General features: G+C 31.2%; 2 protein-coding genes across 3 annotated transcripts; both read left to right on the forward strand.

Moving 5' to 3' along the window:
- The first annotated feature begins 4462 nt into the window (after window positions 1-4462).
- Window positions 4463-13241, forward strand: LOC101251242 (probable phospholipid-transporting ATPase 8). Of its 2 annotated transcripts, none has more exons than XR_011215079.1 (11): window positions 4463-5438; window positions 6141-7501; window positions 8539-8649; window positions 8780-9056; window positions 9169-9257; window positions 9340-9448; window positions 9536-9745; window positions 9872-9997; window positions 11237-11335; window positions 11482-11851; window positions 12465-13241. XR_011215079.1 is itself a non-coding variant. In XM_004232249.5 (11 exons), exons 1-11 carry the CDS (start codon window positions 5049-5051, stop codon window positions 13026-13028), a joined length of 3528 nt encoding a protein of 1175 aa, XP_004232297.1. In that variant the 5' UTR covers window positions 4463-5048; the 3' UTR covers window positions 13029-13241. The 2 variants fall into 2 exon arrangements, 1 of the variants encoding a protein (XP_004232297.1); XM_004232249.5 differs by having other exon boundaries at window positions 11660-11851.
- A 2834-nt stretch (window positions 13242-16075) lies between these two features.
- LOC101250946 (uncharacterized) lies at window positions 16076-17142 on the forward strand. The gene has a single exon (XM_004232248.5). It carries the CDS (start codon window positions 16252-16254, stop codon window positions 17071-17073), a length of 822 nt encoding a protein of 273 aa, XP_004232296.1. The 5' UTR covers window positions 16076-16251; the 3' UTR covers window positions 17074-17142.
- The last annotated feature ends 309 nt before the right edge of the window (window positions 17143-17451 follow it).

Raw genomic sequence — 17451 nt, forward strand, 5'->3', positions numbered from 1 at the left:
TGAAACGGCACTCGGATTTACTACAAATTTTTGCCTTCTTTTTTTTCTCCTCCATCTTCTTTGGTCATCGATTATACAACATGTTGACATAATCTTTAACCATAACTAGGGCATATAAAATCGAATTAAATCGTAAATTGAATTAAATCAAAAAAAATTGACTAATGAATTGATTTGATTTAGTTTGATGTTAGAAAAAAACTCGATTATATTTGGGTTGGTTTGATTTCGACTAAAAAAAACAATTCGAGACCAAACCAACTCGACGTTATATATATATAAATTTAAATTTTATTTTATACCTAAAAATACTTATTTTGATATAATTTTTAGGAAAAATACTCAAATATGTCATCAAACTTTCAGAATAAGCTCATTTATGCCATCAATTAAAAGTTTGGTTCATTTATGTCATTACCGCTAAAAAAGGCTCATTCATGCCATTATTTTTTTAACTAGCCTTTTTTTAACGGTGGTTTTCAAAACCATCTTTGACACGTGGCCAATTATAATTCCGCCAGATCATCAAATTTTTTTAAATCTGATTCTGGATTAAAAAAAATTAGAATTATATTTTTTTTAAAATGATGAGGTGGTCGAATTATAATTGGTCACATGTCAAAAATGATTTTGCAAAACCACCGTTAAAAAATAATGGCATGAATGAGTCTTTTCTTTAAAGGTAATGACATAAATAAGTCAACTTTTTAATTGATGGCACATTTGAATCTTTTCTGAAAATTCAATTGCATATTTGAGTCTTTAATATCGCTTATACTTTATCATAATTTTATCTTTTAATATATTTATTTTATGTTTATAAGTTAGAATTCTTAATGATCTAATAAATATTTAGTCCATACATGTTGGTAATCATAATAAAGTTTAAATAAAGATCAAACTAATACAAATGCAAAAAGAAAGTCAATTCAACACTAAGAATGACAATAATAATGACTATTTGTTTTTTAGTTTTACATAGACAATTAAAATATATGATTTAATTTTACTTTTTTAAAATATCTAGTCATGTAACTATTACTTACTAAACTTATTTTAGCACGATTTCGTACTTTAAATGAATTTAAATTATGATTAATTTCATTATGACTTATTAATTTGTAATATTTTTTTACGCGAGCAATTTTATTATTATTTTTTTGTTGGATATTTTAGTGTCATTAATCATATCATGTTTTTTGTTATTTTATTCAGAAATAACATAGATAGTTGCATTTTGGTAGGACTAAAGAAATATTTGAAGTACGAGTAAATTATATGTTTGTATGAAAACTTTATTAAAAAAACTGTAATTGAAAAACTTGAGTTTTATTGATTTTATTTGATTTATAAATTCAAAAATCCAACACAAATAATTTTGTTTAATATTTTAAAATACGAACAAACTCGATCGCGTATACCCCAAACCATAACTCTAATTTTATAAGTGATGATATAAAAAGTATATTAATATGTTGACATAACCATAACCATAACTCTAATTTTATAAGTGATGATTAAAAAAATAGATATATGCAGATTTTAATTCAAATTTATAAAGATTAAAAAATATATTAAATTGAAGGGAAAAGTAATTTTCTGTGTATTTATAATAAAAAAAAATATAGTAAATACAATATTTGTTTTGTTATTTTCTTTTCTCGTGTCATTAATATGTGCATTATCTATTATAAATGCAGTATTTGATTTTTTTTTTCTTTTTGACGTCATTAATATGTATATTATCTATTGTAAATGCAATATTTAACTCTTAATTTTCTTTTTGACGTCATAAATATGTATATTATCTACTGTAAATGCAATATTTAACTCTTAATTTTCTTTTACACGTAACTAGTAGTCCAGTACTATATGTATTATCTTGGACATATTATTAGAAAAGTTTTACTACATTTTATGTGATTTTTTTCTTCTTATTTTTTGTTTTTAGCAAATTAATAAAAATCATAAATATTCATTTTGCAAGTAACAAATCCAGCAAAACTTCCTCTACTGCAATATTAGAAGTTGCATCACTTGTTTCATCCTCAACAAAACGTTTCAATATTTAAACCTTTTTTAAATAATAAAATAAAATTGAGATTGAGAAACAAGGACATCAATAATTATATTATTTTTGTGGTACATTGGAGCAATAAATCAATTTCTTAGTATTAACCATGGTTTACATATTTTGGATTAAGTTAAAATTAATATTTTTAAATCAAAAAATAATTTTTATAGTATTTAGGGATAATGCCCAAGTACTCCCCCGAAATCCCAGAGACACACTTATACTATAGGTCCTATTACCCCTGAACTTATTTTATTAATAATTTTTAACACCTTTTCGGCCTACGTGGCACTATCTTGTGGGCCCAACGATAATTGACTTTTTTTTTCAAACTAGTGCCACGTAGGCAAAAAAGGGGTAGAAAATTACTTATAAAATAAGTTTAGGGGTAATAGGACATTAGTATAGTATAAGTGTGTCTCTAGAATTTCGGACATAGGTTGAGGGGGTCCTTGGATATTTTCCCTAGTATTTAAGTGAAACTTAAAAAGTGTTTATAAACACATATTTCAAAGTAAAAAATAAAAAAAATAAGATAAAGTTATAAATTATAATATACTAACTTTTATCTTATAAGTCATAAATTATATGTCTATCCAAGCATGCTCGAAATTAAATTATGTATCACTAAGTGTGGCTTTTCAAATTAGTAAATTTATTACTTGTTTGTAGCTTTTGTTTGTCGGAAAACACATTTATTATGTCTTAAGATATTGTTGATTTTCAACAAATATTGACAATTTTCAATGATAACCTTAATATATTCTCCCACTTCCAATCATCGGTAGCCCCTTCGTTTTGTTGATTATAGACCTCGTTTGATAGTCCATTATTCCCTTGTAAGACAATGTACATTTTTTAGATTTAATGTATGTTTTTTTTATTTGGTGTTTAATAATAATATTGAAGCTTGATTAAATTTAAATTTGTGCGAAAAATTTCACGTTAAGAGTTAAATTACTTTATAACAAAAGTGACTTTATCTCCAGAATGATTTGAAGAACTTGAGGCATGCAATTAATGATAATCCTAATATTTGCTTTGATAGAGCTTTAGAAATATTAAACAATTGAACAAATAAAAGAATTAAAAAAACACTAAATATAACCGATGGAAATGGATAAGAGAATATGTTTTCGTTTGAAATTGAATATACTTATTGTTAATAGTTGGAAAAAAAAGTCCTATTATTATTTAATAGAAAAAATATGCCATTTTCCCAATAAAATATTATTTAATAGAAAAAATATGCCATTTTCCCAATAAAATATCAGTATTTTTTTCTTTTTAAAATTTTATACTTCGATTTAAAAAAATTCTTATTAAAGAATTCAAGTCCTATTTTTTTTTAAAAAAAATCTGGATAAGAGAATATGTTTTCATTTGAAATTGAAAATACTTATTGTTAATAGTTGAAAAAAATAGTCCTATTATTATTTAATAGAAAACATATGTCATATTCCCAGTAAAATATCAGTTATTTTTTATATATCTAATTAAAAAAATTCTTATTAAAGAATTCAAGTCCTATTTTTTTAACTCGCTTTAATAATAAGTAGGAAATAATTTATTTCCGTGAACACTTTAACAATTAATATAGAATGACTCTTTGTAACTTTTTCATAGCAAATTCACAATTAATTTTTATTTAGATAATGAGAGAAATAATTATAATAAAATAGATCATTATTTTTAAATTTAAAATTAATTATAATAAAATAGACTATTCTTTTTTATCTTTTCAATTTGAATAGAATAAGTAACAAAACGGAACATTTTCACACCAAACTAGTAGGGACAAAAACATTTTAAGATCAAATTATTTACCAAGGATAATTTTGCTTAGTTTTACATAAATTAAGGTTATTTTTATCATTTTCCGTGAAAATAATCTCAATTTTACTAAAACTAGTATAACTGATATCAATATTCATATTTCACTTTTTCTCAGTTTAAAAAAAAAAAATCTAGTTTGACTTAACGAAAATTAAGAAGTCTATTTAATTTTATAACTTTAAATTAAAATTAAATTAATATTATATTATTATTTAATCTTAAGATATTAAACATGTCAAATAGATATTTATAGAAAATTATTTTTTAAAACAAACAAAATTTTTAAAAATAAAATATAGTTTTTAAGACAGTCCCCACCAAACAGCCACCACATCACCTCAATCAGTGTACATTTTCATCGAACGACGGCGCTTGTCCAAACGGTTACAATAAATAACGTCGTCCTCTACAAAAATACATCATAGTCGTCGTTAATCTTGACCCAAATTTACATCATCCGCCACGTGTACGGTTAGGATGAATTACGTCATTTAGCCAGTCCACGTAAGTCAAAGTTCCGATAAAAGCATCGCTATATTTAGTACATCGACTGTTCATTCTGTATTTACTTGTGGAAACAGCAAAACATAAAATTGACACATATTGTTGGCCAACTAGAAAGTCCTTATTCTACTCCTAATCTTAACCAAAGCAACTTTCTTGAAGAAATTTATGGAAACAAGATTGTCTGTAATCCATTGTGTGGATGTTTCTAAGTTTCTTGTTCTTCTTGCAAGTAAATGTAAGAAAAAGTTGGAGTTCAGACCATATTTGTCATTTCACCGACAGTGCAATTGTGGAAGTAAGGGATCTTTAGTAGTACTAGTACTAAAGAACAAAGATAAGAATTTCCAGGAAAACTAATTGTTAGGGTTTACTTTTCTTGAAACCCCATTATCAGTTTTGGTATTTTGGTGGATTTTTATGGCAATTTTAAGTTCAAAACATGAGAAAAGAAGGATCTTGATGTTAATAACTCTTCCATTCTTGTTTTCTTGTTCTCTTGTTTTGTCTCAGTGGCAAGCTGTAAGCACTACTGGTTCAAATTCTTGTTTTTTGCTTTAGACCCTTGTGGTTCGGCCTTTCTTGGACCCCTGAACAGTGGGAGCTTAGTGTATCAGTTTTTTTGAGAGAGAAAATGGCAGGTGGTAAGATGAAAATATGTTTTAGTAAGATATATAGCTTTTCGTGCATGAAGTGTTCGTTTAAAGAGGAACATGGTCAAATTGGGAAGAGGGGTTTTTCAAGGATTGTGTATTGTAATGATCCTGATAATCCAGAACAGGTGCAGCTAAATTATAGAGGGAATTATGTTTCTACTACAAAGTACACAGCAATTAATTTCATACCCAAATCATTGTTTGAACAATTTAGAAGGGTTGCAAATATATACTTTCTTGTAGTTGCTTGTGTTTCATTTAGTCCTCTAGCTCCCTATACAGCCAGCAGCATTTTAGCGCCTTTGCTTGTTGTGATTGGGGCAACAATGGCCAAAGAAGGAATCGAAGATTGGAGGCGTAAAAGGCAGGTATATGCTTATTACTAACATATTCTGATGCTTGAGAAGCTTTTGTGCTAGCTACTGGTTAATCCTGTTTCATAGATTTTTATGCTCTGTTTTCCTTGGCTGCAATCAAAGCTCCCCATTCACCAATCACAATCAATCTAGCCAGGGTGAAACTTAATCACTAAAATGGTTTTGCTCTTTTTATGAATGGTTAAATGAGCTTAGGATTTAACTTGGCCAGTGTGGTTTAGCAACTAAGGACAATGACTCTGGGGCAGTGTTGATTTCATAATGAGGCTAAAAGTAGTGAAGCAATTTCAAAAAAAGAACCTATTGGAATAAATAAATAAATAAATGCAGTATCTTTCTTGACCCGCGGGTTCATCGCCTTAATGAACATGTTCTATAATTGAGCTTCCTAAAATGACTAGGAAATACAAAAAAAATTCTCAAGCACAAGCATTGATTACTTGATACAATTTTTTAAAAATGAAATTTATTACGTAAAAACATTTTGTGTCCCTGTTGGTTGAACACAAGTGTTTCAACTTTTTTATTAACCTGGTGAAAAAAATTCTTAGTCAATGTTGGCATGCCTTTGGTTCTGGCAGTTTGACAAAAAAAATGTTGGCATGCTTTTGGTTTGTCGTAAGCAAGTTCAGTTATATATTCAGTTGTCCTTCTTTGTAAAATTTTAGTTCTTTTATATGCAATCTTTTCCAGGATATTGAGGCCAATAACCGGAAAGTAAACGTATACACTGAAAATCATACTTTCCAAGAGACTAGATGGAGAAGTTTACGAGTTGGTGATCTTATTAAGGTGTACAAGGATCAATATTTTCCCACTGATTTGCTTTTGCTTTCATCAAGCTACGAGGATGGGATATGTTATGTTGAAACCTCCAATCTTGATGGAGAGACTAACCTTAAGGTGAAGCATGCATTAAATATCACATCCTCCCTTCAAGACGATGGTTCTTTTCAAAATTTTAAAGCTCTTGTTAAGTGTGAAGATCCAAATGAAGATCTTTATACTTTCATTGGAACTCTGTATTATGATAACCAGCAAAACCCTCTTTCAGTGCAGCAGATACTTCTGCGAGGTTCCAAGCTACGGAATACTGATTATGTTTATGGTGTGGTCATTTTTACTGGTCACGACACAAAAGTCATGCAGAATTCTACAGATCCTCCTTCTAAGAGGAGTGGAATCGAGAAAAGGATGGATAAAATAATATATATTCTTTTTGGTACCTTGATTACGATAGCTTTTATTGGATCTATCTTTTTCGGGATTGAAACTAAAAATGACATTTCTGGTGGGAAACTAAGGAGGTGGTATCTTCGACCAGACAAAACAAGTGTGTTTTATGATCCTAAAAGAGCTTCGCTGGCTGCATTTTTCCATTTCCTGACAGCCCTTATGTTGTATGGGTACTTGATTCCTATTTCGCTATATGTGTCTATTGAAATTGTGAAGGTTTTACAGAGCATATTCATCAATCAAGATAGGGAGATGTACTATGAGGAAACAGATAAGCCAGCTCATGCAAGAACATCTAATCTTAATGAGGAACTTGGGCAGGTTGACACTATACTCTCTGACAAAACAGGCACCTTAACATGCAACTCCATGGAGTTTGTTAAATGTTCAGTCGCAGGTGTTGCGTATGGACGTGTTGTGACTGAGGTAGAGAGGGCCCTGGCAAAGCAAAAAAGAGATGGAGCACAGGAAGTAGGTGATACTTCCAATGACGTGAAGGAATCAACTAACCCCGCTGTTAACTCGGAGAAATCTATTAAAGGATTCAACTTCAAAGATGAGCGTATAATGAATGGTCAATGGGTCCATGAGCCTCATCGAGACATGATACAGAAGTTTTTTAGAGTACTGGCCATTTGTCATACTGTTATTCCTGACGTAAACAAAAAAACAGGTGAGATCTCCTATGAAGCAGAGTCACCAGATGAAGCTGCCTTTGTCATTGCAGCAAGGGAACTTGGGTTCCAGTTCTTTGAAAGAACACAAAACAGAATTACACTGCATGAATTGGATCATCAGAGTGGCAAGATGGTTGACCGGTAAATCTTTGATTTGGTTTTTCCTGTATTTGAATCTTGAATATTCAGACGTTCTGTTCAAAGATCTGAAAGTGGTTTGCTCATCCATTAGCCAAGAATACATCCACATTTCCCTATTTTGTCTTTTTGTGATGTGTTTTATCTACTCTTTTTTATTTCAACTCTTTTAGTTGTGTGGTGTAGAAGAATCCCTGACAGGGCTTATTTCTGTTGGTTGATATTTTCTCAGGGATTAAATACTAGTTTTGTGGCCTGCCAAGTGCCAACCAACAATAGTAGCTTTGTCCTTCAGATTTGTTGAAAACATAATACAAATAAATAAGGTTTCAGAAACAGGCGACAAAGTCCATTTGAGAAATGCTTTTAACTTTTTTTTTTAAAAAAATGAAATTTCTCTTCAATCTTGTTTATTTGAAAAGATCTTTATATGGAAGTTGAAAAAGTTTTTCAACATCTTTTGAAACCAAGCATCAGAAGTGTCTTCTTTAGATGAAAGATCACATGTAATCAGAGTAGAAAGGAAGGGTCCTTGGTCCTGAGGGAAAAAAAATCAGACCTGTATCTAAAGGGACATGTTCAAGACCTAATGTAAATAAATGAAAAGTTTGACCTTTCAAACCTCTTGTGCTTCCTTCAAAGAAAAGAAACAGCTTATGTTTTTAAATGAGGTGATCACACAGTTTAACAAGAATTATTGTATAAATTCCAAACTGGGATGCTATCCTCTTCATCACTCTCAGCCCCTAACATTCTCAACTCAGATGCTTTTGCTTCAACAGAAAAGCAAGATTCATTGTTTCTATAAACCTGTTATGTTTAATCTGCTTCAACATTGAGATAAAATGAGATATGAATAATAAGCTGCAACTTATACAACTCTACGTTACTTCAGTTTAAAAAAATAAAATGCTGCAATGAACTTAAAAATTATATCGAGGCCTCGTCACTTCTTTACGTATCAATTGGTTATGGAATTATTTTTACCCTTTTCCTTTATTAGTTTCATTGCTTTCTGCATAACGTGATCTTCATTTCAGATCATATCAGCTCCTTCATGTCTTAGAGTTCAGTAGTTCGCGGAAGCGAATGTCTGTAATTGTAAAAAATGCTGAGAACCAGTTGTTGCTCCTCAGCAAAGGTGCAGACAGGTCTGTATCTCCGTGCACTGCCCTTGCATGTGTCTAGTTTTTCTTATCAAGTGATCAATATGATTCAAATCCTCTGATTCTGTTTAATTTAGACTGATATCTTTTTGCTCGTAATATTTCCTTTTGTTAGTGTGATGTTCGAACAACTTTCAAAAGATGGGCGTGTCTTTGAGGGTATAACAAGGGAACATCTTAAACAATATGCTGAAGCAGGATTGCGAACTCTTGTCGTAGCTTACCGTGAGCTTGATGAGAAAGAGTTCCAATCATGGGAACAAGAGTTTTTGAATGCCCAAGCTTCTGTAACAGCAGATAGAGATGCTTTGGTGGATGTTGCTGCTCAGAAGATTGAACGGGACTTAATTCTCCTTGGTGTCACTGCTGTTGAGGACAAACTTCAAAAAGGGGTGAGCTTTAATCTTATGTTGCACATTGGTTGCAATTCAGAGTAGCTTGCAATCTCCTTTTTTTGCTTTGCGTTGTTTATGACTTGCTCCAATTCCAAACTGATTGCTGCAGGTCCCTGAATGCATTGATAAGCTTGCAAAAGCTGGAATTAAGATTTGGGTCTTAACTGGTGATAAGATGGAAACGGCTATCAATATTGGGTAGGGTTTACTAGTAAAATCATGCAACTTCTATAATCAAACGGTGAATGGAGTTCTCATCATCTTTCTGAATGTCCTGTAGGTATGCTTGTAGTTTATTAAGACCAGATATGAGGCAAATCATAATTACTTTAGATTCTCAAGACATATTGGACTTGGAAAACCGAGGAAACAAGGAGACTATAGCAAAGGTACAGGATTTTTGATTTGTTTTGCCTACAAAAACACAAATGTTTTTTTTTTAATTTTATGTTTTTCACCAAGTTCAACTGTCGTAGGCTTCACATGATAGCATTACAAAGCAAATACGGGAGGGAATGTCACAAGTAAGCTCAAGCAGAGGAACTACTGCATCATTTGGTTTGATCATTGATGGCAAATCATTGTCATTTGCTCTTGACAAAAAACTAGAAAAATCGTTCTTGGAGCTTGCAATAAATTGTGCATCTGTTATTTGCTGCCGCTCCACTCCTAAACAAAAAGCTCTTGTGGGTGCTCTCCCTTACAGTTTTATATTTAGAGAAATTTTTTCTTGAGCTGTGTACAAAGTTTGTTCAATATTTTGTTTTGTTGGCCATTTGAATAATCTGACAGAAATATTTGAAGATATGCAGGTTACCAGACTGGTGAAAGTTGAAACACACCGAACTACATTAGCAATTGGGGATGGGGCAAATGATGTAAGCATGCTACAAGAGGCTGATGTTGGGGTTGGCATCAGTGGTGTTGAAGGAATGCAGGTTAAATATTTTTGTCTAGTTCTTCCTCTTTTGTATTATCCTTTTTCCTTCCTCCATTTCTCAGCATTTGGACCCTTCCCTTCCCTTTTCTTCGTTGTCCCACTTCACTTTACCTTTTCCTCGTTAGGGGTGGATATCTTTCCTCAAGTGGGGGTTTGGGTGAGAAATTAGGTAGTACCTTTGGCTGTCCTGTTTTTTCTGTACATATTACCATATCTATTCTCCCTCGATTGCGAGCACGTGTAATTTTGATATCTTTTATAAGGTCAGTTGGAGGCCTAAAAAGCTACTGAAAATGAGGATATAACTACATCATGCAACTGTAATATATTTTTCAGGGAAAAAACATGCAGTGTAAGACCCACCGGCACATGACTGTTTGATTATATAATGTAGTTTTTTTGGCACTCTACTCTTTCTATTGTATTATTTTTTCTGCATGAATTAACTTTCTGAGCAGAAACAAACTCTCTGTCTAATGAACTTGATGATAATTGTGTCTTCTACTTGGTGTGTTGCATGTCCACAAATTTCAAGTTCTTAATGTAAGAATTCTGCTAGCCCAGTAGCTGCTTATGATTGGTCTGCATTATGGATAGTCCGACTTTACAAATTGTAGCAAGCTTGAATTTAGTACGTTTTTATTCATCATTAATCATTGTTCTGGAGGATTAGGAATTTATAATCAAGGAGTCGAGACTTAATGAAGAACAGAAGTAACGTGCAGTACTTTAGTATATATTAGCTCTTTTGTGTGAGACACTTTTCCTCTGGAGCGCCTTATAACTGTTTCGTGTTCAGATTTGATGAATGGTTTCTCAGTTAACTTCTCTATATTTTTAGATTAACATTTTATTTTCTAACTTCCCATGTAAAACTTTTTATGCTTCTATATAGATGTGAATTGCATTAGCATGACAAACTGTCATTGCCCAAAGATGTATTGGCGTCGTTTCTCATTTCAACATTCTGCCATTGATATGGATTTTTGATTTAGCAGGAGCTGTAACATTGTTTTCCTCTTTCATTTGCTGCTGTTTTTTTGGGCATAAATATTATCTACGAAGTCGGTCAATGCTTAGAGTCATAAGCTTTTTCCAGAAGACATTCTGTTTTCTTGTCTCTCTTGATAGACAGTGATTTCTAATTGTGTAGTAGGCAATATGAGCACATATGCTTCTGCCTAACAATGCCAATGTTTTAGAGGAGTTAAACTGATGATTCTGCAAATCTTATTAGGCTGTCATGTCAAGTGATTATGCAATAGCTCAATTCCGTTTTCTTGAGCGCTTGTTATTGGTCCATGGCCACTGGTGCTACAGGAGAATATCGATGATGGTAAGTATTCAATATCTCTTCTTGGTGAAATAAAAATAAAATTGGATATGACCAGAAACCACATCAGGCATTTCGTTCATCTTGAATTGTACCCTTTTTTTAAACCTTATTTGTAAAAACTGAATTGATGTAATTAACATTTGCAGGATTGAGTTGAATATTTTTATTTAAACAGGCGTGCAAACATAATTATTTTAGCAGGCTTACAGTTTTCTTAAACCATTAAGAAGTATGACACATTATAAAGTGAATAGCCAGTTTCATGTTTGGTTTTGAATTAGAGACATTTATGATCTTCTTAATATCACCTCGGCATGGTTGCAGCTATGCTACTTCTTTTACAAGAACATCGCCTTCGGGTTGACCCTTTTCTGGTTCGAGGGCTTTGCTTCTTTCTCTGGCCGACCTGCTTATAATGACTGGTATATGTCATTATATAATGTGTTCTTCACATCGCTTCCTGTGATTGCTCTCGGTGTCTTTGATCAGGATGTTTCTGCCCGCCTATGTCTCGAGGTCTGTCTCCTATTTTATACTTCCTTTTAAGCACTGCAAACAAATCATATTTATTTTAATAAAAACTATTTCATATTTACCAACTTACAGCTAGGCAAAAGCATGATATGGAAGTTAAATAAAGGAGTGGTAACATTTACATGGTTGTGAATGCATAAATCACCTTCATATAAGTATGCACTTAGGATTAGGCAAAAACACGACCACAAACATGGTTATGAAAAGGCATTACATCGTTTCCACGTTTTATGTATTTTTTTGATCTCTTTCTCAAGTGGATACAACTATACAAGTGAGCAAGAGGGCTTCAACCTTGAAAATCTTTTTTCTTAATAATTACTTTGCGGCAGAAGTTCTGATAGAAGTGAAGATTCTCAAAGGGATTACAGGGATAGAAGGTTCTGTTAGACGAGGCACGTGAAATGAATTATGTGGTGTTTTGATGCATAAGATTATATTCATGTGAAGATGTAGTTGAATGATTTAGTTATAAGATTCAAACGAATAGCTTAGTATCTATAAAGGCCCGTTCATCTGAATTTTTTGCTTGAGTTACTGATACATGCAAGTCGAGAAGGGTTCCTTTATATCTCACATAGAATCTCTTTTGCAGTTTCCTAAGCTCTATGAAGAGGGAACGAAGAACATTCTTTTCAGTTGGCGTCGCATTTTAGGCTGGATGTTAAACGGAGTTCTCTGTTCTATGATCATCTTCTTTGGCATTACCAATTCACTCGTGCATCAAGTATTCCGAAAAGATGGTCAACCAGTTGACTACGGAGTCCTCGGGGTGATGATGTACACGTGTGTGGTGTGGACAGTCAATTGTCAAATGGCAATCTCTATCAACTACTTCACTTGGATTCAGCACTTCTTCATTTGGGGCAGCATTGCCATTTGGTACGTGTTTTTAGTTGTTTATGGCTCTCTTTCGCCTATAATATCTACAACCGCGTACAAAATTCTTGTGGAAGCTTGTGCTCCGAGTCCTTTCTTTTGGCTTGTCACACTCCTGGTTGTCGTTGCCACTTTGTTACCATACGTTACGTACAGGGCATTTCAAACACAGTTCCATCCTATGTACCATGATCAGATTCAAAGGAAACAATTCGAAAGTTTAAACAGTGACTTTTCTGAGGAGTCCAGTGACAGAGGCAAACAAAAGATAGATCTTTAATATTTAGTTTGTAGTTTATAATTGACTGTTTAATTTGTAAAGTTAATCAAGTTGTGTAAAGTAGATATATAACAATACTGAGTGAATAGGGCTAGGAAAGTAGAAACTAACATTTTGAGGTGGAATTTATTATCATTGTAACATTCTAAAAACATCCCTTTTGGTAAAGGATTTGATTTAACTATCATGGTACAATAGATTTTCTTTCTAAAAGAGATTATTCAATATGATCTTCCTAAGTTTGCATTAACGAAAAATGGTTAAAATTACCCTTGAATTATTTGAAATCGAGCAGTATACCTTTCACTTGGAAGGAGACTGCAATAGCTCCTGTTATCCAATTACTGAACATCTATCATCTGGTGCTTTAAGACATGTTGATACTCTATTCGTTTCAAAATAGTTGTCATGTCTCAATTTTAGAAAGTTAATTTGATTAAAAATTTTGAATATTAAATTAGATTACTTTGATATTCAAAATTAAATTTAGATATTAAAAAATTATATAAAATAATATTATAAATAAATTTTCCTTCATATCTTGATCAAAATTTCCATTCTATACTTGTATAGATAGATAATGCTTTATGAATTTGGTGTACTCATTTAATTGATGTTGAAATATATTATAGCTATGTTTGTCTTATTTCCTTTTCATGACTTGTCGTTTCATTAGTTTGTTATTTTTTTCTCTGCCCCAAATTAATTGTATCTTTATATTATACTATTTTCAGTACTTGTTTATATGTTTGACACACTGAAAAATGTGTTAAAACTATGTGCATCGTTAATTTACTTAAATTCAAATCCAATTACAATACTGACATATTGCCGACTTGACTCAAGTGCTATGCCGGCCCCTCTTTGAAACAAACTGAAATACAATGATTAGCCTCTCACGAATGTTTAATATGATTCGTTTAAATTTATCTTTTGAAAATTTACTTGGTCAATACATTAGGAATAAGTTCAACCGATTAATAATTGCATTTCAGAAACGTAATTTATAGAATATATTTTGTCACTGATATATAATTTTAGTCGCGATGCAATCGACACACATCAGATAATGCATTATGGTATGTTATCAAATGACAAATATAGAGCTGGGATTTTTATATTTTTTTGTAACAAAAGGACATTAGTAATACGAATAATGAATAAAACACAAGGGAAATAGGCCAAGGAGATGACGTTTAAGCGGCAAAAAAAGGAGTTAAGCATTAGCTAAATTAGCACATTCGGATGTAGTAATTATTTAATATAGGATATAGTAATCATTTTAGCTTATTAAAAGTGGCTATGCAAATAAAAAAAAACTAATAAGTTTAACCAACAACTCACAACACAGTCAAATATTTGATTATTATGGGAAGTTTATGCTTTTATTGATTTGAAAAAGAAAAGCTCGCAAGTCGCAATCAATATTTTAGGAAAAAGGTCTGAAAAGTATTTTAATTTTGATAAAAATTGTTATTTATCTCTGTAATATTTTAAAAGTATATATATCTTCACATGGACACAATACTATATTTATAATGATGCAATATTTTTGATGTTCACATGGACTTATATATGTCTTTAAAATATACTATTAAATAATATAAATTTCACGTGACAGGTTTAATGCCACAAGATAAATTTTATTTATTTGACATAATTTTAATTTAGGATCATAAGATAATTTTTTTTTATTATTTTCAAAAACTCTATGCAAGTTAAAATAGACTTAATATAATTTGATCGAGTGAAATAAATAAAAATATCTTGATGTACGCGTGTAAAGTGGATTATCATCAATGGAAAAAGTTGCACCTTCTCAACTAAAAAGTAGATGCGCCTGAAAAGGAACGGACATCGCGTTTTGTTAATTAGTGAAAAATTGACACATTCGAGTTACTTACTTATGGAAGCTTCCAAAATTAAAATAAAAATCAAAAGTTATGAAAAAGGTTGTTCAAAAGATATATGGTGGTAGATTTATAGGGGACAAAAAAAAATTAATTTTTCTTTATGTATTAGAACATTTATTAATTCAACTAGTTAGAACTTATTCTTAATATATTCTCTTGAAAATTTGCTCCAACTTTCCTTTTTTTTTTTTAAAAAAAAAAAAGGAAACTTGTATGGTTAAGTAGATTTATCCAAAAATACTCCTCTATTTCTTCTTGAGTGAATTTTCTTATCCAAAAAAAAAAGTAACTCAATGAATTTTTTTACTGTTTAAGTTAATTAATTATATGTAACAGTTTATTTATGAAAAGGAACCTAAAATTAGAAAAAAGAGTAAATATCCTGCTTCAGTCAGTAATTACAGAAATTAATTGTTTGTCTTTCTTATATCAGATTAAATTAATTTTACTGGTTTATAAAATCAAAATGCAGGAAAATCTTGAATGACGTGTTATAGTTTTAGAAGCAATTTTTTTAAAAAATAATTTGTGTTTGATTAATTTATTTGAAAAGTGTTTTTTCATAAGCATATTGAGTTTGACTAATTTTTTAAAAAATTTAAGAGTTAAATTATAAAAAATGAAAATTATTAATGTACTTCTATTATTGTTAATATCCTTTTTCTAATACTACAAAATAATAAGTAAAATTATATATAATATATAAGCATAAAATAATTTATAATATTTAATAGAAAATGAAAAAATTTAACCAAACTTATAAAATATGTTAATCAATTAATAAGAAATATATTAGTAAATATGTAATTATGCATATACCAAAAGAATATTTTAATCTAAAAAAAATATTCTTTTTTGTTTCTACCTTTTATTTTCTTCGTAACAACAGAAAAATTAAAATTATTTTTATTTCCATTTAAAAATAAGTATTTTTAGCCTTTTAACAATAATATCAAATAGATTCTTACTCGAAAAGATAGTATAAAAAAATATATTTTTGTTTATAAAATTTATAGTATTCCATAATTTATTGCTAATTTACATTTATGTTTTTGAAGAAAAAATATTTTAGTAAACGCAACACATGTTTTACATTTATGTCAAATTTTTAAAAAATAAAAATTAAATATTTCTAGAAGAGAAAAAAAAAACCCTCTCGCTACAACTTGCACAAATACTATAAAAGCGCAGCTGGAAACTGAAACAGTCCGTCTTCCCTGTCATAAATAATTCTCTCTCCATTAATAGGATCATAACCTACAGAGACACTAAACGTGCACCAGAGCGTTTATGAAATTACAACTACTCACATGCAGGAAGACGAATTTTTTTCTCCGAGCTTTAGTAGCTACTCTTCAAATAGAGTGGCCGAGATTGCCGGAAAAATCTCCGATGAAATTAAGCGTGATTCTCAGGTGGTAGAAGAGAACGTTGACGGTGCCGATGGAGATGAAGATTTTGAATTCTCTTTGGTTTGTGAAAATCCAGAGGATTCGGTCGGCGTATTCCCCTTCGACCGTCCTATTTACCCCGTTTTCAACCGCGATCTGATACCAAACGATGTTTCTTATGGCGTAGATCGAGAAGGTGTTAACGGTGAATCGTCGGAAAACGTCAATAGTTCAGTTCAAGTTTCGTTAAAGGATTTATTCTTAGAAGAACGGGAACCGCTGTCGTCGTCATCTTCCGAGGTCGATGAGTTGGAGAGTGTACCTCCGGGAACGTATTGTGTATGGAAGCCGAATATAACCGAGCCTTCACCAAGCAGATGTAAGAAGAGTAATTCAACGGGATCGGCGTTTAAGCGGTGGAATATCCGAGATTTGATGCGCCGGAGCAACAGTGACGGTAAGGACAGTTTTTTATTTCTGACGCCGGAAAAAGGATTGAGAAATGAAACATCCAAAGCAAAGGACTCAGCGGAAGCGTCTAAAATTGCCGGAAAATTGAAGGCAAAGGGCAACAGTAGCAGCGGTAACAAAACATCTTCGATGACGGACGTTTATTTACGGAACCAAGCGGCAAAGGAAATGGATAAGAATAGGCGCAAATCATATTTACCATACCGGCGAGATCTGGTAGGTTTTTTCGCTAGTGCCAGCAATATTGGTAGAACTTTTCCTCCTTTTTAACAACCTTCCATTTTTTAATCAAGTGTTTGTAAATATCTAAATGAAAGAACATGTGCGATGATTCCTGAATGATTTAGTTGTTATGCTCCCATTTGTTTAAAGGATGATCATCCACCTCGATAATAATTTTCGATGAATTTTTCATATTATCTATGAATTAAATTTGATAATTTTTAGTTGATATATTCACAAATAAATTCGAAAAAAAGAAGAAGAAATCTTCCTAACTTAGGACCAAAAGTGCACTATGCTTCGCTCCGTTCCTACCAATATGCAATCATATTGTTTGTATTTTGTTGTCTATCCTATTTTACGAAAGGCTTTTAATTAAAAGTATATTTTAGTAAGTTAATTTTATTTTGGAATTTTAAATTTAAT

This window comes from Solanum lycopersicum, chromosome 2, assembly GCF_036512215.1.
Source record: "Solanum lycopersicum chromosome 2, SLM_r2.1".
NCBI lineage: Eukaryota > Viridiplantae > Streptophyta > Magnoliopsida > Solanales > Solanaceae > Solanum > Solanum lycopersicum.

Bases quoted from the DNA above. Each gene is read 5' to 3' on its own strand.
- LOC101251242 (XM_004232249.5), top strand. From the start codon at position 5,049: ATGGCAGGTGGTAAGATGAAAATATGTTTTAGTAAGATATATAGCTTT. The intron at 11,336-11,659 runs GTAAGTATTCAA...GCATGGTTGCAG, and splicing joins ACAGGAGAATATCGATGATG to CTATGCTACTTCTTTTACAA. The intron at 11,852-12,464 runs GTCTGTCTCCTA...TCTCTTTTGCAG, and splicing joins CTGCCCGCCTATGTCTCGAG to TTTCCTAAGCTCTATGAAGA.
- LOC101250946 (XM_004232248.5), top strand. From the start codon at position 16,252: ATGCAGGAAGACGAATTTTTTTCTCCGAGCTTTAGTAGCTACTCTTCA.